Source organism: Physcomitrium patens, chromosome 15 (genome assembly GCF_059467195.1).
Source record: "Physcomitrium patens ecotype Gransden chromosome 15, ASM5946719v1, whole genome shotgun sequence".
Taxonomy (NCBI): Eukaryota; Viridiplantae; Streptophyta; class Bryopsida; order Funariales; family Funariaceae; genus Physcomitrium; species Physcomitrium patens.
In genome coordinates this window covers 14,348,733-14,370,286 of record NC_143424.1, presented here as the reverse complement: position 1 = coordinate 14,370,286, position 21,554 = coordinate 14,348,733, and the positions used below count along the sequence as shown (strand labels likewise).

General features: G+C 43.0%; 5 protein-coding genes across 6 annotated transcripts; 2 read left to right on the top strand and 3 right to left on the bottom strand.

Annotated features, from left to right (window-relative positions):
• The first annotated feature begins 2,689 nt into the window (after nucleotides 1–2,689).
• On the top strand, nucleotides 2,690–6,441 carry LOC112292199 (G2/mitotic-specific cyclin-2). Of its 2 annotated transcripts, none has more exons than XM_024540456.3 (8): nucleotides 2,690–3,319; nucleotides 3,578–3,641; nucleotides 3,826–3,955; nucleotides 4,090–4,149; nucleotides 4,277–4,334; nucleotides 4,447–4,956; nucleotides 5,061–5,581; nucleotides 5,679–6,441. In XM_024540456.3, exons 1-8 carry the CDS (start codon nucleotides 3,305–3,307, stop codon nucleotides 5,827–5,829), a joined length of 1,509 nt encoding a protein of 502 aa, XP_024396224.1. In that variant the 5' UTR covers nucleotides 2,690–3,304; the 3' UTR covers nucleotides 5,830–6,441. The 2 variants fall into 2 exon arrangements, with proteins under 2 accessions (XP_024396224.1, XP_024396223.1); XM_024540455.3 differs by having other exon boundaries at nucleotides 4,444–4,956.
• Nucleotides 6,442–8,476: 2,035 nt separating this feature from the next.
• Nucleotides 8,477–9,751, top strand: LOC112292201 (small ribosomal subunit protein uS10z/uS10x). The gene is made up of 3 exons (XM_024540458.3): nucleotides 8,477–8,683; nucleotides 9,013–9,126; nucleotides 9,518–9,751. Exons 1-3 carry the CDS (start codon nucleotides 8,575–8,577, stop codon nucleotides 9,658–9,660), a joined length of 366 nt encoding a protein of 121 aa, XP_024396226.1. The 5' UTR covers nucleotides 8,477–8,574; the 3' UTR covers nucleotides 9,661–9,751.
• A 2,225-nt stretch (nucleotides 9,752–11,976) lies between these two features.
• On the bottom strand, nucleotides 11,977–14,456 carry LOC112292200 (putative glutathione S-transferase DHAR1, cytosolic). Its single transcript, XM_024540457.3, has 8 exons — nucleotides 14,182–14,456; nucleotides 13,722–13,946; nucleotides 13,432–13,467; nucleotides 13,245–13,302; nucleotides 12,999–13,142; nucleotides 12,739–12,856; nucleotides 12,427–12,567; nucleotides 11,977–12,299 (listed from the first exon to the last, which is right to left on the bottom strand). The coding sequence occupies exons 1-8, from the start codon at nucleotides 14,390–14,392 to the stop codon at nucleotides 12,183–12,185; spliced, it is 1,050 nt and encodes a 349-aa protein (XP_024396225.1). The 5' UTR covers nucleotides 14,393–14,456; the 3' UTR covers nucleotides 11,977–12,182.
• A 591-nt stretch (nucleotides 14,457–15,047) lies between these two features.
• Nucleotides 15,048–18,709, bottom strand: LOC112292202 (uncharacterized). The gene is made up of 8 exons (XM_024540459.3): nucleotides 18,607–18,709; nucleotides 18,074–18,248; nucleotides 17,371–17,420; nucleotides 16,867–16,923; nucleotides 16,442–16,539; nucleotides 16,235–16,343; nucleotides 15,852–15,923; nucleotides 15,048–15,453 (listed from the first exon to the last, which is right to left on the bottom strand). The coding sequence occupies exons 2-8, from the start codon at nucleotides 18,243–18,245 to the stop codon at nucleotides 15,286–15,288; spliced, it is 726 nt and encodes a 241-aa protein (XP_024396227.1). The 5' UTR covers nucleotides 18,246–18,248; nucleotides 18,607–18,709; the 3' UTR covers nucleotides 15,048–15,285.
• A 1,269-nt stretch (nucleotides 18,710–19,978) lies between these two features.
• On the bottom strand, nucleotides 19,979–20,965 carry LOC112292767 (uncharacterized). The gene is made up of 2 exons (XM_024541581.3): nucleotides 20,857–20,965; nucleotides 19,979–20,687 (listed from the first exon to the last, which is right to left on the bottom strand). Exon 2 carries the CDS (start codon nucleotides 20,679–20,681, stop codon nucleotides 20,103–20,105), a length of 579 nt encoding a protein of 192 aa, XP_024397349.1. The 5' UTR covers nucleotides 20,682–20,687; nucleotides 20,857–20,965; the 3' UTR covers nucleotides 19,979–20,102.
• Between the last annotated feature and the right edge of the window lie 589 nt (nucleotides 20,966–21,554).

Genomic DNA, 21,554 nt, shown 5'->3' with positions numbered 1-21,554 from the left:
GGACAGGGGCTGAGAACGGGGATGGAACTGGGAACGGGGGAATGAGGATGGGGTCTGGGAACGAGGGAAAGGGGCAGGGCATGGGATACAACGATGGTTTAGAGATGTGGGTCAATTTAACAAAAATTTGGGTCATTTTAACATTTCGCTATATCTACATATAACTTCAATCATTTCTTTCATGAAAGTTGTAGAAGTGCTTTCAGAACCAAAATTTTCACCTTGGGATTATTAAAGGTCACCACTTCAAACTCTTGTCAAAGAATCACACTACTTCTAAATAACTCAAGAAGTTATCAATAAGTTTAAACATATTTTGATTTAATAAAGTAAATCGCATGGACTGATTAGTGATGTCAAGATCTAAATAACGATAACAACACCACATCTCAACCAGACTTTTCTTTCACCAATACTCTTCCTACAAATTATGCAGTACAAAAATATGCAGAAGCAACAATTACTTTCTCATGATTTAAAAAAATCCAAACTGTACAGGATAATTGGCAATAAATTAAAGCACAAAGTCCACCATAAAAACACAAGTAATCGGATGCTTTTCTTCTCAACCACTTTGCAAAACACATACACACACACACACACACTATTATTTACACACAGCATTTCCAAAAATAAGTGTTTTGATGAAGAAGGGAAATTGGACACGGCATTAGAGCATTACAGAGCATTCCAGAACCAGTGTGCAGTGTTGCTCTCTATGTTGCGTCGCTGCAGAAGAGCCTTGTTTTCAGGCGCTACTCGGCGACGTGATTTGTGGGTGGGCGAGATGTACCTCTAAAGCCTCCTGCCTCCGCTCTTGTTTGATGCTTTTCTGTAAAGCGGATGGTTATAAATGCACACACGAGTACATGTTCTGTAGTGCTCAAGGAATGCTGAAGAGATTTCGTTGATTGCAACTCACTGAAGGGTGAGGGTGCCCGATGACAGGATCGCAGTCTGTGTGTGGGGCAGAACATCGAAAGCCAATTCAAATATGAAACAGGCGGCAGCTGGCCGTGTTTGCAGCGATGATTTTTGCGGAAAGTTTGGTTTCGAACGTAGAAGGCGAATAAAATTAACCAACATTTCTGATGACTTCGAGAACGACAGCTCATCTTTCCGTCCCTACTCTCATCTCCCCTTCTGTGTCGCATTGTATAACGAACTTGGTCGGAAATACCACCCCCCTAAGACTCATCCGCCATAGAAAAATTTGAAGAATCGCGCGAGAATAAGCAAAAACCCAGAATGGATGGCAGTGGGTAAATCCCTAGGTGGCCTCGGTGTATGCGAATCCGCTCTTCTTCCCCCCTAGGAAACCGATCCCGGCGGTGCTCCCCACCAGGACAGCAACGCTGAAGCGACCCCCGAGGCGGCGGTTTCCAGTCTAGTCCCACCTGTCACAGCGGGGGAAATGGATGGGGTGTCCCGGCTTGGATTAGAAAAGGTGGCGCGCGGCCACGTAGAGTATTATTTGCAAGACCCCATTCGATACTCCTGCTGCTGCTTATTAAAATTTTAATTTAAAAATATATATATATATATATATATATATATATATATCGAGAGAGATTGACCAAAAGGACCTGGCTCGGCATGGGGAAATGACAGTGGTCGGAGAACCTGAGGTCAACCTGGGAAGAGAGAGGAGAATTTGAAAAAAGTAAGGCTTTGAACCTGGGCATTCATGCGGTGGCACCCGAACTTAAAGCCTTCCGAACCAGTCGGCGTTGGTGGAAACATGGTCCCCTTGTGCCAGTCTTTCCAGGGAGGAGCATGGCTTTTTATCTCCTCCAATCTCTAATATTAACTTCATGGTTCCAGTCCCTCCAGTTGATTATATATGTGTATGTGCATATTGTGAGAGTATTTGTGTCTATATATGCTCGTTTATGCATGCTTGAGTTGGTTAACAAAGACAGCACAAGATTGGTAGAGAGGAGGGTGAAGCTAGATTCTAGCCAAATTAGGTGTTGATATGTACTGGGATTCATCACACTAGGGTTGCCACAGCTGTACCTGGACGCATGTGCAGATTTCGTTTCATTGTTAGTTTAATTGTTTTCTATTTGACAAAATATAAGTTGAATAAAACATTTGAGATTGTCAATACTGTCGAATATCAACGACGGATACGAAGGAGACCCCAATTCATTGTCCATCCACCTTCTATATGATGAGTTAGAGCTTCGAGAGCATGACAAAAAACGCACACAAAGAAAGTTTTTAAACCAGTGGATAGATAATCAGCAGTCGATCGACATCCACCACCACGATAAGAACGCGATCCTAGGATTCAAAATGGATGAATGAAATATGGATGTGCACGAATGGAAACCCCGATAAATGACAACCGTGTGAATGACGGATCCGGCCAACGGGTCTGGACGGACGGGGCAGACGGATGCAACCGGGCACGGGAAGGTTTCCGACCGTGGGATGAACCTCGAGATCGCGGAGCCGTTGGATCCCAGCGGGGGTCGGATTGTCCAAGGCGTGACGGAGGGATGAGAGCGACGGCCACAGAACGGACGGAGCCGCGACCGGAACTTGAACGACAAACGGGGCCGGGGCGACACGCGCCGTCCGATGCCGTGATCGACGGCCGATCGCGCAGTACCGTTGCGGGTCCCTGGACATAGCCGTTGAGGCGTGGGGCTGTATCAGGAGGGGCCTGGAGGGAAGGGTCAGAATTCGCAATCCCGACGACGTTGGCCCTGTGCGAGTCTCGCGACCTTTTCACCCGAATTCGTATTCTCCTCGTGATGCAGTTCGCATGTAATCCTTGAGAGTCCTGCATTGTCTCCCTCTTCGCGGTCGCATTTGACAGTTCTCGTAGTCGTTGAGAGGAGAGTTCTCACAGAGGTGGAGTAGCGCTTGCGAGGGAAATGCTCTTATCTTGCGGTTTCGTGTGGGGGAGTGAGTAAGGTGGTGAGAATCACGGTGTTGCTCTGCGACTTCGGTGCTTTCTGGAGTGTGTTCGTATGCGGAGGAACAGTTTACAGATCGGTGATCGGCGACTTGGTCTTTTGAGTGTAGTTTCCCAGTATTTTTGAAAGTGAGATTATAGCGGGGTCTGTTGGAGCTGTCTTTGGCACTACTCTCTTGGGTCCTTAGCATGTGATGTGAAAGGTAGCATTGAATACAGTCAGGTAAGTTGAGTGCTGGCGCCGTTTTTCTCGTAATTGCCTTTCGGTGTCGTTGGCCGGAGCTTTCTGAAGTATTTGTAATTAGCGGACAGCGTGTGTGAAGCGCGTCGCCGTGCTGTCTCCGGTCTCTTTCCGGACGAGCTAATTCTACAACCATGTTCGCTACCAGGGTGAGTAGCACTCTCTCTATGTATGTCCCTCTTTCCATGGAAGTTGATCTTGGTTATGGTTGACAGGCTTGGTATGACCACCTGGGGCATGAAAGATGTAAGTTCAGAGTTCCTATTACATCGAGAATGACTGAAAATGACTGCCTAGAGCTTCCCAAATGTTTGGAAGCCCCTGGGGTGTTGTTGAACATTAAAGCCTCCTCTGGACCGCTGCATTAGCTATGGTGTTTTATCGATAGGGTTGTGGGAATGGTGCAGCAATCCAGCTTCGGTGATGAGAACAAAAGGGGCGATGGCGTCAAAGCCGCTGTTGCATCCAAAGGTTCGCATTCCTGATAGATTCAGCCTTGATAACCATTTCCTTTACACTGTGCCCCGGGCATTCGAGGTCATATCGCGTCTGGAGTTCCATTCTGGCGACTCCTGTATTGCAGTGTCCCATCGGATGTGATGGTATCTAAGGATAAGTTTTCGTAACCTAATCGGACGCGGTTTATTACCTGCAGCTCCCGCTGGAATTGGAGCTCGCAATACTAGGGCAGCGCAAGCCAGCAACCGCAGGGCCCTTGGGGACATTGGCAACCTCGTCGGTGCCATGTCTGTCCGCTGTAACGTCAGCAAAGATGGCGTAGTGGAGTAAGCCCTGTCACAGACTCGCATTGATTATGGTAATAAATAACTATGATGACATTGTCCTCGACGGAAATCTGATCATATGCATTCTACCCAGTTTCAATGCCCTGACCTTAGATAGTTTGTTCATTGCCCAGAAACGCCGTCGTCAAGCCAGCTGCATTGCAAGCCGAGGCTATCACACGCCCCATTACTAGGTATGTGTCTAGTGATTCCTATTCTTTGCCAGACTGAAGTGTGTGCACCTCTAATTTCCCACATCCTGATGTTTACTGGGCACGCGCTTCCATTCATATCATAACCTTTTATCCCCCCTATGAGCAGGAGGTTTGGAGCCAGTCTTCATAACCAGCAAGCCAATGCGAGGGTTCCTCAAGCTGTGGTGAGATTCGGCACGTGAACTTCCCTGTTGCTGTCTTTAACCTGAATTCCGTGAGAGTTACTGGCCATCTCTATTCGGGGCTGATCCTCCTAGCATGCTTGTGTTGCAGCAGGTCCCCGCTCCCTCTGAGGTTGTGAAGCCAGAGCCTAAAAATGCAGACGATGTGGCTGCATGGGGAGCAACCAAGAGGCGCACGACACTGCCCAAACCCAGGGAGACTAGCACCGGAACTACGGAAGTGGTGTCTGCGGAGGCACAAGCCGGGCTAAGCAACGCCAGTGTTGCGGCCAGCTTGCCTGGAAACCCGGCTCGCCTAAAAGCTCATGCCCGTTCCAAGGTCGTGAGAAAGGAGAAGGAGCAGACTCTCACCGCCACTCTGACCGAGCGTAGCGAGATAGCACGTCGTGTTTTCGATGCTGAAATGCAAGAGGCCGAAGAGCCCGTTCCCAACATCGATGAGCACGACGTGGGTAACCAGCTCGCTGTGGTGGACTACATTGAAGATATATATAGCTTTTACCGCAAAACCGAGGTCCAGAGCTGTGTGCCGGCAGATTATATGTCCCGCCAATCCGATATAAATGAGAAGATGCGTGCGATTTTGATCGATTGGCTTATCGAGGTACACTCTAGTCCTTGACTTTGAAATGACCAGTATCCCTGTTGAACTGTTTCATACCAGGTTCGAACCTCAGCGATACTATACTTATGCCATCTATGTCACAGGTACACTTGAAGTTCAAGCTGATGCCAGAAACATTGTTTCTGACAACCAATTTAATCGACCGTTATCTTTGCGTCCAAAGTGTCTCCCGCAAGAACCTCCAATTGGTGGGAGTGACCGCAATGCTGCTTGCAGCCAAATATGAGGAGATATGGGCTCCCGAGGTCAACGACTTTGTTCACATCTCTGACAACGCTTACACGCGGGAGGAAGTTCTCAACATGGAGAAGAACATGCTCAACACTTTGAAGTTCAACCTGACGGTGCCAACACCCTACGTGTTCATTGTCCGGCTTCTCAAAGCTGCCGCATGTGACAAGCAGGAGAAGTCATCTCCCACGCAGCTCGAGATGGTCGCCTGGTTCCTGGTGGAGCTTTGTCTCACCGAGTACCCCATGATCAAGTACGCTCCCTCTCAGCTGGCGGCTGCAGCTGTATACACTGCTCAGGTTACCCTGGCTAGGCAACCCCGTTGGGGCCCTGCTCTTCAACGCCATTCTGGATACTCCGAAGCTCACATCAAGTGAGTGGCCTCCCTCCGCTCCGTTATTTGGGTTTTCTTTGCCAGATTGCTAATGTGTGCCTGGTTCTGACCTTTGCATTTGCGTCCATGGTTGTAGGGAGTGCGCATGCATGATGGCTACTTTGCACAGCAAAGCCAATGAGGGAAATCTGACTGTGGTGCACAAGAAGTACTCTCTCGCGAAGCTGCTAGCCGTAGCAAAGCTTCCCCATGCCGCCTCTTTGTGTTCCCCGCAAACCAGCAGCTGACAAGCCGGCTACTGAATTCCACCTCAAGCTTACGCACCCGCTCTTGTGGTACTCTTAACCACTGCCTGAGCTACAACTTCAGGCCTACGCAGTAGGAGTAGTCAACCATCCCAGTATATCCGATTCTCCGAATCTCATGGTGCATCTGGGCCCCTAGTTGCGCCTGAGTAGATTAGGCCGCTCAGCTGAAACTTCCATCTTCTGCCGGTTAAGTTGGCAATGTTAGAAGTCTTCGGCGAGTCCTAGCGTAGTAGAAGCAGAAATTGAAATTCCACGGAGCTGCTTCAATGCAATTTGGATCGTTCCTCTTACTGAGATAGTCCATGTGGCTGATATGTGTAGTCCTGTTAGCCGCTAACTGGATGCAACTAACTCCGAAACCCAGGAGGAATGAAGGGAGGGAGTAATCCTACTATATTATTAGTTGCAGCCACTCGCTGTACAAAGCCCGAAAATGATGTGGCATCTCCGCCACCCTCAATGACACTGAAATTTTCATTTTTGTTATGATGATATTCGTTGTAATTATGAACTTTTGAAATAAAAATAAAACAGGCATTTGTCCGATCATTACCACTGCAGTGACGGTCCAAAAGCCTAACTTAAACCAAATTAACACCAGAACCCATCATGCACTTGTATTTCCTATGTATGGATCTATTTTATGTATGTGTGTAATTTATGACCTAACGTCTAATGTGTGCAAGAAATATTGAGGTTTCCAAACAAAACAGTTATAGAACTTGACAACCTCATCAATTTGTTTTTGGCAGCATTTTGTCACTCGAAATACGATGGGAGCGAGGACGGGGGACATGAGGAACGAGGATATGGGGAACAGGTGTACATGAGGAATGGGGACGGTTGGCTGGGAATGGGGATTGATTGCGAAATCGGATGCTTACATGAAGGGGTCATAAGCGGGTAACAAATAGACGTCAATCGGGTATCTTCAGACAGTTGCCTTAATATACAAGATGTTTAGACGTGAACTATTAATTAATTTCTAATAAGGATTAATTGTTTCAAGATTTGAAATATTTAAAACTAAAGACAAAATTTTGAGTTTAATAGATATTGTAAATATTTTATACATGTACATACTGAAAAAGAAAATAAATATATTTACATGTATCGTCTACGTTATCAATTCTATGTATAGAAGATATTCTCACATTATCTCTTAGTACATGTTTACTTTTCTTTTGTGGCCCACATTCATGTAAGTCAAGTATTGCTTGATTTTGCAAAGCTATCTGAATAATATTTCTATTCTTTCCAATTGCAAATACTAATCAATAAAAAAGTTTCAATGATTGAATAGAATCTCAACAATAGTTATATGAGATTAGACAATCACTTACATATAGCAGTTTTTTAATACTCTAAACAAATGCAAAATATATCAAAATTTATATTTTGGTAAATTACTTTATTACGTACTCTTTAATAAAAATATCATCTTTCATCTAGATTACATGAGAAACCTAAAAAAACTAAAAACAAACATGTATTTGATATCGTCTTACTATATCTAATTAATAAATAAGTATTTATTAGAATCTTTAATTAGTGCTACTCTTATACATTAGAAAGCAATATGAATTGCATCTGCTACTTGAAAAAAGTACTTCTCTTAGATAATCCCAAAGTTTGGGATATTGTCACCAAAATTTGGAATATAATGTTTATGTTTAATAGCTTTAGCCTTACAAATAAACCTTTTTGAGTTTCTTCACTTTGAGTTCCAACACTTCTGTAATTCTTCATCACTTCATACTTTTATGTATAAACCAAAAAATATTTGTTTTATTTTTATGTTTCTTGAAACATTTACATAAAAGTTGTATTTTTAAATATGCCAACTTCACATCAAGTGGATCAAACTTTGAAATAAAATATATATGTATTTCATTTGAAGTGCACATAGTCTTTCAACAAATGGGTTGACTTATTGGTCTATCTAGTTTTATCTCCTTAGGAATTTTTCCATGTCCTAATTTATTATTTACTAGCATAAACTTGTACCATTAGGCATTGCAATCTCTGGTACATTCATCCATGCTTGTTGTTCCTATGTTCCTTGATTTTCTTGTTCTCATGTTCCCTGAGTTCCTCAAGTTTTATGCGCTCCCTTCCTCTTGGCCAATCCAAAGCCTTCTTTGTCTCTTCATGTTACAAGCAAGCTGCCTTACATGATATATACATGTACACATATCCACATAATACTAATTCCAGTGAAATTACCTAAAAGAAGTTTACATGAGTTCATACTTGATTGCATAAATAGCAATACAATTCATCAACCATTATGCCAGAACTTCCAAAGCCTATATTTTGATTAGCTTCAATACGGTTACAATCCAAAGCACTAAGGAAAAGACAGCCATGTACTGGGGATGGGTCTTCATTCGCGATGAACGTACATTCGTCGAAGGACACTCAATCTGTCCGTCCCGAAAAGGAAAAAGAAAGAGAAAGTAAAAGCGGAAGGAAATCAGGTTCTGAAAGACGGCGAAGAAAATACCCGCAAAGCGGTGCCAGGTTTGTAATCCGAGCCTATTGCCGGATGGGCTCGGGTATTCCAACCCTAAAACGCTCCCAACAAAACCTAGGATGCGGAATTATGAAGATCCTCTCTGCGAATTCGAGTTTCGACAGTTCTAGAGCCCCTCAGCAAGCGGCCGGTGTGTGTTCTGGTGTCTGTCTCGGGGGTTACCCTAGAGTATCGTTCAGTCGTTCAACATGGCGATGCCAATCAAGCCTGGAAAGGCTGGAGTGGAGGAGGCAATTGAGACTGTCCACCGCATTCGTATCACCCTTTCTTCCAAGAATGTGAAGAACCTCGAGAAGGGTAGGCTGCGTTTCCTTCCCGCATGGTTTGTCCATATTTTAGGGTTCCTCGTTCTTTTCGCGGAGGATCTTATGTAGGTCGTGACGCACTCTGCTGCTGCGTCTTTCGTCTAGGGGTTTATGAAGTGGTGCCCAAGTCTCAAGATTTTATTCTTATTTCTATTTTATTTTGTTTTTTTGTATTTTGTATTTTGAGGTGTTTTTTCGCCTCTTTTTACTGAATAGTGCATGGAATAGTTTTTAGAGTTTGATTGGTTCGTGAGAGGTTAATAGATGTTTGGTTTATATGTTTTTTGTACCATGTCGCTGACGGTTTGGTTGCGTGGTCAGTGTGCGCTGATCTGATCAAGGGTGCTAAGGACAAGAGGCTCAAAGTGAAGGGTCCTGTTCGCATGCCCACCAAGGTGCTGCACATTACCACCAGGAAGTCTCCTTGTGGGGAAGGTATGTTTTATTTCAGATTGTCTGTAATTTCGTATGGCTGTGACTGTGATTCGCTACATGGATGGCTTTTATCATGGAAAGCCGGCGTTAGTCCTGAATGGATTGATTTCTGTATCTGTCATGCTAGACTTGACTCTGTTGAAAATTAAACCGCAACATCAATATTACTCCTTTCAATGTAATTATTACCTGTTGAAGTTAATTTACCTGGATTCCCATGTGCTCGATGTCTCCCATGGTATAGTGCCTGCTAGACGGGTTATCGGTTCTAGTCTAGTTATCAGCCAGGTTGTAATGACAGTTGTGTGTAATAATCACTCACTTTTTTAAGACTATTCGACAATATCTCAGCATGCGACTGGTCTAACTCGTAAACCTTGTGACCTCGCAGGTACCAACACCTGGGATAGGTTTGAGTTGCGTGTGCACAAGCGAGTGATCGACTTGCACAGTCCCTCTGAGGTTGTCAAGCAGATCACCTCCATCACTATTGAGCCTGGTGTTGAGGTGGAGGTTACTATTGCCGATGTTTAAGTGAGCGCTTCACAGTGGATTATTGTGAATGCCATGGAACATTCATTTTATACTTCCATTTCATGAAATCCATGGATTTGAGTTCCACTTCCACTCGCGTTATTCATGATGTTTTCTTTAAATTGTTTCATTTCTGTATGTTTTAGTGTGTGTGTGTGAATTGTGTATTACATTGTCATGTCTGAATCCCCCCGTGTATCATCCGGCTGTCCTTGTCAACAGTACTGTATGTAGGGTCATTGTGTATGAGCATGTATGTGGATGATGTACGTAATTTTTCTATAGCTTGTAGAATCACTGTTGCTTCTCGTGAAGCAACATGCTATATACACTTGGAGGTGTAGTTTTATATCATTAGTAAGTCGTACATATTTCTATACAGGTCCGAACAGGGACATCTGAATGGGTCTACGTCATTTTAGTTTGACACGTTCGGTTGTAAACAATTTTCATGCGCGTGTGTCGACTCAATCAAGTTGAATTTGTGTGTACATCCTTGCTAAGCTTGGAAAGAATGTTGGTGTGATTTCTAACAGTTCAAACTGCTTTTAAAAGTTGCATTAGGACATCTCAAATACACTAAGCAGTGAATACACCGGCGTTAGCTACAGTAGTCTTGAAAATGTAAGCTTTTTACCTTCTGTGTGCAAGTAACGTAGAATACTGTCACTTCAACAAGAATTGGGCATCAAGTACACAGAATATTCAATGCCGATTAGATTATATATAAAATGTTAACATTTGTCACACACGGAAATCAAATAAAATGTACTACAATGAATAGGAGAAGTGTGGTGGTAGAACTTTCGTATCAATTGTGGGCGTTGTGTAGAAGGAGAACAGGTTGGGAGGGGTTTTTCTTATAAGGATACATGGGTTTTGTTTTTCAACCCAATTTTTTTTTCATCGATGTCTCCTAATATGTGTTAATACCATTTGAACTGGTACATTCGAACTCCAGAAACAAACAAAAACAGTTTGATATACAATGATCAAACATGTTACAATTTTGTTTTTGTTTTTGAATTCGTTTTTAAGAAAAAAGACTTTTTTCCAACACGTTCGCAGGACTAGTAATTTTTTATCGAGAATATACTACTGAGTAAAGTAGATGATATTGTTGAATTGAAGTTACCAGTCAAACTAACACAGAGTATCAAACTGGGTATATTTGCCAAAGAAGCTAACGATCTACTGGAAAACAACAAACCAGGAGGATGAAGTATCAATGTGAATTGATCCAAAGCAGAAGCTTGAATTGTTGCTTCACCTAATCTCCCAAAACAATCAGAAACAAACTAATAAGAGAGGATTTAGATCCTGTTGCAATTGTAACTGATGCTTCGTAACTAGGATTTCGTAACACCACCCCGTCCACGATTGTAGAGCAGGTAACTGAATCTTCTCGTTTTGCTTTTACTCGTACTTTTCTCTAATATATTTGTCTTGTTTAGACCATCTCCTTTGAAAGTATAATCCGCGCATGTTGAGGCCATGCAGCATTTACTCTTGAATTCATTGGAAAAAATCTTGCACTACGTTTTGTTCACTCGAGTAGATGTCTACGTAAACACATGTAAAGCAGGATCATGTGATTTTCTTAGCTCAGGGAACACGCTACCAACCTTTCCTGACTGACTTGTGTTAGTTTATTGTCTTTTCTACATAGAAGTCTAGAGGTACAAAGCTGGTGGCATATGTTTTTAATGGTGTTCCATTGTCTGGAGCTTGAGGCGTCTTATGTACGTTGGGCTGAGCCACTATGGATGCTCTCGACTGTACATGAATTTTTCATTTTGCTTAAGATAAAATGTTTTACAACTAGGCTTTATATCCACAATTTTATAATGGACATAAAATACCTTCATCCACACTTCGATCCTACGCAACTTTGTTAAAGTTGAGGATTGTGAGTTAAAAGCTCTACCCAAAAATGCAAATAAATTTTATTAAATCTGGTAAGAAACAAGAAACTAGCTGGGCAGATTTTCTTATTAAATCATATGTATACTAGTTGGATACTCGAAGAATGTTGAATCTTAGAAAGAACTATTTTAGGTGCCATACTCTTGCAATGTTAATGATATCCACCTGCATATAAATTTGCCAATCAATAATTGAACGCAACTAACTCTAGCACTGATACGTGTCACCAACATTAACTGCCACTATCACTTGACAACACAAGAAGAAAAGAAAAGATGAAAGCGTCCGATTTGAGAATTCAGATGTGTGTAGAGATAAGTTCCGAAATGCTCTATTCAGTATTTCACTCCGTCATTGGAACACAAATGTAGAAAAGCAAGGCAAAGCTGGTGATTAGAATAGTCGATTTTATTTCAGGATATTTTTCAACGGTATCACACTAAATCAATAAAGTCGAACAAAAACCGAATCTTCGAGTGGAGGTATTACAATCTTACAGTCTCTGCACTGATCAATCTGTGTACAAAATCATCGCACGAAGCACAACATTCACAATTGTACAAACACCGCAGAGCTGCGTCGCATCGACGGTGTTTTTAAGCACTTGCTGGCTCCACCACACGGTCGGGAAGGCCGAACTTCTTCTGCCATCCTTCGATGATCATGTCGTCGGGTGAGTTAGTTTTCTGGAAGCTTGGGCGACTTTCGAGCAACTGCATATACCCAAATTCTGTTATTTCATGAATTGAGGGTATCAAGTGGGTTTTATATTATAAATGGTGCAATAAAGGTGTTTAACGTTGGAGTTTTAACTAGATGAAAAGAAGAGGATGCACTTACCTTGATGTATTTATGCAAAGCTTTGTGCTCAGATGGGATTTTGAAGCCCATGTAATGGGCTAGTGACACTCTCATGTGGTGCAGTTTAGGGATCAATGCATAATCAGAGTCGGTTGGATTTTCTCCGGCAATATATGGACCCTGCACATGTAACAATGGAAAAAACACTGTTGGCTAAAAACCTCGAATTGTTTATTACGGTGGCAAGAACAGCATTATTTTCTTTTACATAAACAGTCCACAATATGTTATGATCTGAAGGCTCTACGAGCCACAGGCGTAGACTTAGTTCAAAAGTGCACGTCTACTCACCTTGGTTTGCAAATGCTGATCCAGAGCAGCAAGCTCCTTCAACAACTCCTGCTTGGATTGGTCATCAGCATTCTTGCTCTTTAGATAGGTTGTGAAGGCTTGGAAGATGTTCAATCCACTGATCATGCAATATTCGAAGAACTTGTAAGCATTTTACACTCAAAGTTATACAGAATTCTAGTCCATGCTTTAGGTTAACTGACAAGCAAGACAAATTGGATTGCATTACCGAAGTGAATAAACCGAGCAACAAAACTTACATTTGTTTGTACTCCTTAGGAGTCGCCAGGGACACTTCCGGATACTTTTTCTCAAGATGCTCAGCTATCTTGTCAGAATCTTGAATCCATTCGTCCCCATCGCGAAGCACAGGCATCAGACCTTTAGGGTTCTTCTCCATAAACCTTTGAATTCATCAAACCACAAGTTAGAGCAAGCAGCTCAGCAGATGACACCAGAGAGATAATTAGGTTCAAAAATCGTGGTTTGAACATTGATAAACGTACCAGTCAGGCTTGTTTTCGCCTTCTTCGATGTAAGTAGCTGTGTAGGGTAGTTTCTTCTCTACACACATACAATTCAGTTATGAAGTAAGTATAATGAGGTAGAAAAAAAAAAAAAGGAAGGATCTACAGCATCAAACTAACTGCGATTCTTGCACTCTGTTTAGAGTGTGAGAGTGGGAATTTGTACCTTCCAATTCGATGTAGATGCGTTGCGAGAATGGGCCTGCAACCGAGAAACAATCTCAATGTTAATCATCAAATGGTCCCCAAGTTTCAATCCAGTACCCATGCTCATAGTCACATAAATATGCACATTATTGACCTCATGTTTCGGTAAGTATCAACAACTGTACAGCGTTTCCAAGCAACGCAAAGATCAGTTCTAAAGGGTATTTCGTGACTGTCAAAAACTGCCACTAGTCAACATCCAATCGAAAAAGAGGAATAGAAAATGCTGTTCGGAATGCAGAAACGCACAATCTCCTCGCTCCTTGCTAGGGCTGCCGGATCCGGACTTGGCCTTGCCAAAAGCTTCCAAATCCAAGCCAGCGTTTGCAGCCATGGCGTAAGCCCTTCCCTTGCTTGTTACGTATGACTTTGGTACACTGACTTTCGTGCCTTGAAAGGGTACCTTGGATGCTAGTCCTGTGGAGGGCACTTGGACAATGGGTCGAAATTTGGTAATGCTATTGAAAGACGGACCTGTACATGCAGCCAAAAACCATAATCAGATTACAATGTTGGGCTTATCGGTGAAGAATAAACCAAAGCAAGCCATCAAAAGCAATCTGCTCCACTTCACATAACTGCAGGAATCGTAACACAAACGTGCTATCACCATCAACCTCTCACTATACACGAAACTTAAGTCCAGTGGTTGGTAATGTGCAAAATAACAGGCGAAGCAACAGCAACTCGAAGTTTCGAGTTCACTCACAAAGTGTGGCGTAGGCGCGAGTGAGGAGAGCTTGCTGTCGCAACATGTTTATAATCTCGGAGTAACGCTGCACCCAGTTACTGTTCGTTCGTGATGTTGGAGGAGGACTGTGATGCACATTAAAACGTGGGCCAAAAAGGAAAGAACATACGTTGCGAGGCATGCAGATGCCAAGTGGACTTCTCCCTTCATAGGCAACTGGCAACGGCATTGAGGGGTGTTCGCCACGAAGCGGCTTCACTTTGGTAGTATCTACACAATGGAGCGCATTACTCCGACCATGTCCAGAGGATACCGGACTCCCTTGAAATTGGATACTCCTTCACTCGTGATTTAATTTATTTATTTTGCAAAACTCCTTGATGTTGTAACCGTAATCCGTAAGTGTGTCATGTCAAAACTGGAATTGTTGCACACATTCTGGTTGGCTAACGTCAGATGCAGGGCTATTTTGGAATGCTACGAAGAAGAGTTTAGGTGGGATATTGGAAGAAAAGACCCAAATGTCTGAATCCAATTCTGGAGGCACTCAGGGTGGGCTTCAATGCTGTAGTTGCAATCTACTTGTTACGCACAGGGTTTCCACAGAAAACATGAATTTCCGAAATTTCCAAAATTAGAAAACGCCATAAACGAATCACTACTCACTATTGCCACTTGTTCATGTAGTTGAACCTCAGGACCTTTTTCACATAAGCGGAAATGACTCTTCGGACCTTATAAAACGCAAACACAAAATACATAAAAATGCCACTTCAGCCAAAAGGTGTTAAACTGAAGGCAAGAATTATGCAGTTTTTTTGTCTTCCAGTAGCCTGAATCCATGTGGTTCAGTGCCCCTCAAAGTGTTGCCTTACGAGCCTCTGTCAGGTAAATATCTTCGATAAAAGCTTGCTGCCATTGGAAACACGTATAAGCAAACGTAATGTTGACATGCATTGCTCTACCATCCATGTGAAAACTTTTTTAGGGGTGTAGCCAATAAGAGGCATTCGGAATCATACTTGGAACCCTTGAATACTTCTAATTTTGAAGCCACTGCCATTTGTCAGTGTTTACTGAGTTCTAGTTTAAAGCTAGAAAAAACAGGGCAATGTGGACAACTCAGGACGGGAGCACTACATTGGGAGGGTCGAATTGCAACTCAATGGTGACTTTGAAATTAACAGGCTGCACCAATATCCGCATAACAGTGCCACTAGGATGGACTTCCTGCTTTGTGGGCAACGCCACAAGGCGTTCCAAAGCGCGCCAACTAGGTCCTCCGATCACCTGAAGTCAATCATCAACTGTGAGATCCTACATAGGTATGCTCAACATCATGCGCTCGAAGAAACAAAAAGGGTAAGTTCCAGTACAGGTACATGAAATCTCATTTTGTGTAGACTTTCTGTAGAGGGTGTTATTAGATCTATGTTATTTAGGTGTCTTCAGTGCCTGTGAGATGAACCATGGTGGAAAATGTCTCAACTTAGAAAGCAACAAATGATTCATTTATACGATGAACTTTCACGACTTGATTTTGATTCAAATTCTTTAAGCGTCCACATGCTGCAAAAGCATGTGCACTACCCAGAAAACTCGAGTCTCACTTGCGATCTATTATCCGGTAAATAAGTTTCGGTTGCTATATAGCATATGCGTCATTGCAGGGCGCAGGTTATGCTTACTTTTCCAAATACAGAAAAGCTGCCGTTCCACTCATGGTGGTCATCAAGGCTGAAAAAGAACTCGCTTGTGCCCTGTAAATTGTCACTTATAAAGGTTAGCTCGTCACTTACAAATAGCAGTGCAAGAGCTGCATACGGACATGAAAATGAGCATGATTTCCTCATAGAAGCATTTGCAAGCTTGTCAGGGTTCTTTGGTCAATCCTCTAAGCTCCACCACATTGTATGGGGACGAGTGCGTTTTCTTTTGCTCTACAAGTAAAACACAGCCTCATTGCAATCTTCCAATTATGTCATCCACAAAGACTGGCCACCCTGCTGACCGAGGAACGTGTTCCTTCAGTTAATAGAAATAAAGACACAAAAAAGTGCCAAATAATTACAGTGATGATCGCCACGGTCCCTTTGCTGTTGTCCAGAGTGGTTTCCAGAGGTAATTTGTTGTCTTCTTGACGTCCACATGAGTACAACCCACCTTGAACTAGCGCATACCTACCAGCACCAAATATTGGATTCGGTCAATTAAGAGGGAACTACAACCTTGAGAAACGATACGGTGAAATAAAGTTAACAACTGGCAAAATATTTACCCTTTGCGATGGACAGAACTCCCAATGTCTATTGTTGGACCTGAAGGTTCTGCGCGATATAAGCCACATCCATCAAACAGACCCCGATTGACCAACCTCTGTGCACATCAACAAATGTTCAAAGCTTACTACAGTGGCATTAGAATTGAACCAGCACCAAACTAGAGCTATTCGAATTCCACTGTTCCGTCCTACAATGGCTGTCGATTAACATGATGTTTGCAGATCTTCAAGAACTGTGATGTAAGAAATCCTAAATATGGGTTGTAATAAACCTCTAATTTGAAGCACACTCCTGCTCCGAAGGTTAAGAGATACTTTAATCGAGAGCTTCAAGATTGTGGATCAGAATTCTAAGCACGAAGCATTGAAGCTGCTTTGGTAGATGCATTCAGAAAATGAACAACAAAGCAACAAAAGACAACCTTCATATATTGGACAGTTTTGGGCGCCGCCTCTCTTTGAAGTTCCACCCTAATATCCTGCAATGTTCCAAAATACCTGATTAGATTGACCCTAGCCCTCAATAGTTAAGAACTCTCGACTTTGTGTACAAGTGATCAATGTGATGCAAGTAGGTTAAAATCGCCTCTTGGATACCGTACCGCACGGTACCCAAAAAGCGAACATGCAATCGCAAATAAAGCGAACAAGTGCTCCCATATAAAGATGTGATATCTAAAGCACACACGAAAACGATATGAAAAGCATGAATTGTTGCTTATTCTCGATGTTTGTTCTCGACATTCATGGCAACTGGTGTTTATGAGAGAATAGAACGTCACGCTTAGGGCGTCCTGAGGGTGGTTCAGGTGATAATCTACTTGAACATTTCTTCAAGAGAACTCGTACTACAGCTAATGTGCGTATTACTCTACAAACACCTATAATTGCAGATACTTTATTCACTTGAGAATTTTACAGCATACCCCATACTTAGTCGCAAACACAAGGTGCTCCTTTGGTCTTTGAGGATAACCTAATTGGACGCCCATCCACCCAACCTTCAAAAATTAATCTTCATGAAGACAAAAAAAATCTTATTTTATATAAAGCATTAAGAATGTGAAGAAACGATTACTAAGTCATCGAGGATGAAGCAAAGTGTAACAGCTTCTCCCTCTGTTTATGAACTTGTCTTATTGTTTAACAAAAAAACCAATTAAAGAAGTTCAAATCGTGCTTTTCCCAGGGACTTGGTTTCAGCATTCTCACAACAGTATCTGCTAAAACCAATCCCGGCAGGCAAAATTAATGCGGTGAGTTAAAGGATGATCTCGAGTGGATGCCTACATCAACAATTGGAATCATGAATAAAGACTTCAAACCCAGAAACGATACGAACTGTTTCCTGACAACAACGAGATCGGAGCAGTAATCTTCCTCCGGCAGGAAAAAAGTTGGGCACCCGAAAGTACCAATATTTTTCTTTCAAATTGGTTCTTTTAGGACAAAACACCTACGCTCTTGACCTATATTCTTTACGCCATAGGAAAGATGCTATCCTGGCACCGCTCAAGAAAATTCAGCGATCCATAACTTATCCACGTATGCCAATCTCTAATTCTCGAGACACAAACTCCATAGATGCTGCAGAATACACTAATATATGAGGGTTGAGCGAGATGAAACCATAGTACAGCTTTGTTGTGGCCGGCAGCTCGCTGTAGCCCACAAATGCGTCATTCCTGGACAATCCAGACACCAATTCTGGTTTGGCCATCACCATCGCCATCGCCAACGACATCACAATTCTCAATTTCTTCCACTGCTCGAAGCATGAAGTCCATTTTCTCCCCTCCATCTTCTGTAAACAACTCATCGGCCCAATTGACTTAATCTAGGATCTTCATTTTGAAAAACTGTGGGCAACAGAAACCTTCAACGACTCAAATTTTCAACGGAACACGCCCAGCAACTGGAGCACAACGAATCTTAGATCGGCATCAGGAAGACTGCGACCCCAACTAAACATGCTACAAACTTCGAAGCTGGGGGACCCTAAAGAACAACACGATTGAAACAAGCCTCTCTTCCTTCAAAGTAACGCAAAAGCCAACTATCCTCTAATTGTCATGAGCACAAGAGCAACAAACACCCGCTTTCTTCTTGCATAGACAGACTAAACCCATGCAACGAATCATACAATACACTCCACTGCTTACCAAAATTGCGTTGAAAAGCACATTTGCTGAGTAGAGTGTGTTCGACCAAGAGCATTGCCATGGAGTGTTGACGAAATTCCTTCCAAAACGGACATCGACACTGTGGATTCATCTACGAAAATTAAGTCCTTCATCCTGGCTAATCCTCCACATGGCTGCCCTTCCTGATCTGCACTTGACAAGCAGCTCCCCATTTGGATACCTCCTCGTAGACTTTTCTTGTTCATGGTGAAATTATTTAGGATTTCTGCTTCCGACATCATCTGCGGTTGATGCGAGTTTTTGAAAAGAACTGGCTGCTTCCGTAAATTAGATCACTATGACTTTGGTTCTTAGGGTTCAGGTCTCCTCCGTGGACTGTCGCATATTCTTGACTTTCGTAAAGCGACTTAGTTTTGTGAATTGCACTTCTTCTCTCCAATTGTTTCGGAATGTGTCAACCAATGTGCCACAGCAATGTAAGATAATATATCAAATGTTACTTTGCCACCGTATGAATGCAAATCCTTGCTGATACCCTGGACCCAACAAATTGTAATTAATAGTTGCTTGCTTATTGGGTCCAGAGCACCATTTTCTTCTAGGCGAGAATCTGTGAGCTTACACTCAAAAATATTTGACTTCAAAATCCAAAAAATTGTCTTCTGTTTCAATCGTGGTGGCCTCGTTGGATGATAAATGTTTTCCGAATCGCATGTTGCTCAAAAGTCACTGGCTGATGTAGGAAATAATGTAAGAACTGTACACATGAATCTGAAGACGACTGGCATGCATCCAACTCTAATTAACAGCCAGTTGAAGAGGGCTGCCCATGACAGCCTTGGCAATGCCTGACACAATCATTTTGATGTACATCTAATGTTGGGTGCCATTTCATCAGGCAACTTTCCTGCTACTTGATGTCATTTACTTGTGGCTCATTCTTGTTGATGACATGAGCCACAAGAATGACCATCAGCCAGTTTTAGTTGGTCCGATGCAGAATACAGAGCTCTGCATTTACACTAAACCCTGGCAATTATGTGATGTTTACAATTTATACTTGCAGGATTTCTTCAAGTAACCTGAGTGAAATTCATTTCCACGATCCAATATTTAAAATCTTAGTCGCAGTTATGCAGGTTGAAAGGTATTCAAATCTAATAGGAAGATAGTATTTCATGGAGATTAGTTTCAAAACAACAAGAAAGCTTTGGAAAACAATGTCAATGCTGTGGCTCGCAATCAGTTCAGGGTCTCATTTATGTACTTGCACCTAGTCGTCAGTAATCAACAAAAGGTTTATTTAAAGACTCATCGAGACGTCCTGTGAACCAAACAAAGTCGGCGCGCTGATCATAAATTGGCTCCCAATCGAATAACAGACCAGGTGCAAATCCAGTGTTCCTGTTGCTCACAATCCTGCAGCCGTACAAAAAAAGCCAACAACACGAACTACTTATCGATTGTCAATCGCTAGCTAGCACTGTTACAGCACCCCACACCACACCATTCCATCAGATGCAGCCGTGAAACAGTGAACAGACGAAGAGCTTGCTGTGCGACAACTTAGTCTCTCTGTCACGGATGGGTGGACTGATCTTATGGCCAGCAATCGAAACCCACTCTCTGATGCTTGATATCGCAAGGTGGAAGAGGAGTGGAAGGAGGATCAAAGCAGTCAAAGCCAGGTGTGCTATGCAAGCACCGCAAGGTGGAAGCGGATCCCCCCACCCTTGAGCAAGCACAGGAGAAGCTCCCTCAGATGAATTCCCATCGTGCATCACGCCCATGGCCACCGTTCTCGTCGCCGGTAGCTCCTTTGGCCAGCAATCGAACCCCGCCCTTCGATGGTTGAAATCGCAAGGGGGCAGAGGGGTCGAACTACGATCGAAGAAGTCAAAGCCAGGTGAGGTGAACACATCACTGCCGGACGTAAGTGGGTCTCCCCATCCTTGCTCAGGAGACCCGCTCTCGATCAGTTGTCCGCGCAAATTTGCCATCATCCGGCATTTAGCTCCATCTTGAAACAACAGAAGAAGGGCACCCAGTATCCTGAAGCAGACCTTGGTGGGGCTGGTCGGAACTCGCTCCATGAATACCTATGCATGCAGAGAAACATCGCTAGCACTTGGAATCGACACCTCTAATAATAGAAGAAAAAAAGTAAGCGCAGCTAATGTAAACAATGGAATCATGCAGGGAGGAGCTCACTAGAATCTAGTGACACACAGGTCAAGAGCAGTTGAAAGAGAAAGAGAAAGTGCAAACCTGCTAGCTGAGCAAGATGCCAGTGGTGCCAGAGGAGGGTTGTGGTGGAAGAGACGTGCACTATCCTTTTATAAAGGATGATAATACACACAAACATGCAACTAACGAGACAATAGCGTCATGGAACAGGGAGAGTAATATTCCAGGATTTAAGAGGTGTCTCTCTCCTCTGCTCTCCGACAGAGCCCTTTCGCCGTAATTCTCCTCGATTGTTTGTTTGGACCTCGACTGGAGCATGCTTGTTGACCATCCTTGACTGGTGTCGCCGCGGTGCTCTGAGATCGGTGGCAGTCTATCTGTTGTGGAGTTTTCCATTCTCTCATCTACTAGATTCTACATGCGTGGTTAGAAAACTCATCAGAGATTAGCGCGGTACCTCGCATTCGATTTCTTGGTTTTGAAAGATATTCTATCTTCTGTTCTCGAGAGTTTGGAGTTTTGTTTATCATAGCTTGGATAATGCCTCTGTTCGATTCCTGTTTATTAGTATGAAATCGAACCAGATTCGCTAGCAAAGTTTACAGTGCATCTCGGCATCATATATGCTCAACTGCAGTAAAATATCCCATCCCATCCTCAGCTCAGGAAGAGAAGATCTCCACTGTCGATGGCTGCCCACTCTGACGTGTGTCATGAACAGTTTAACCAGGCTTCATGTTCATACACGTATTTCTAATGAGCGATGAGAACTACGCGGA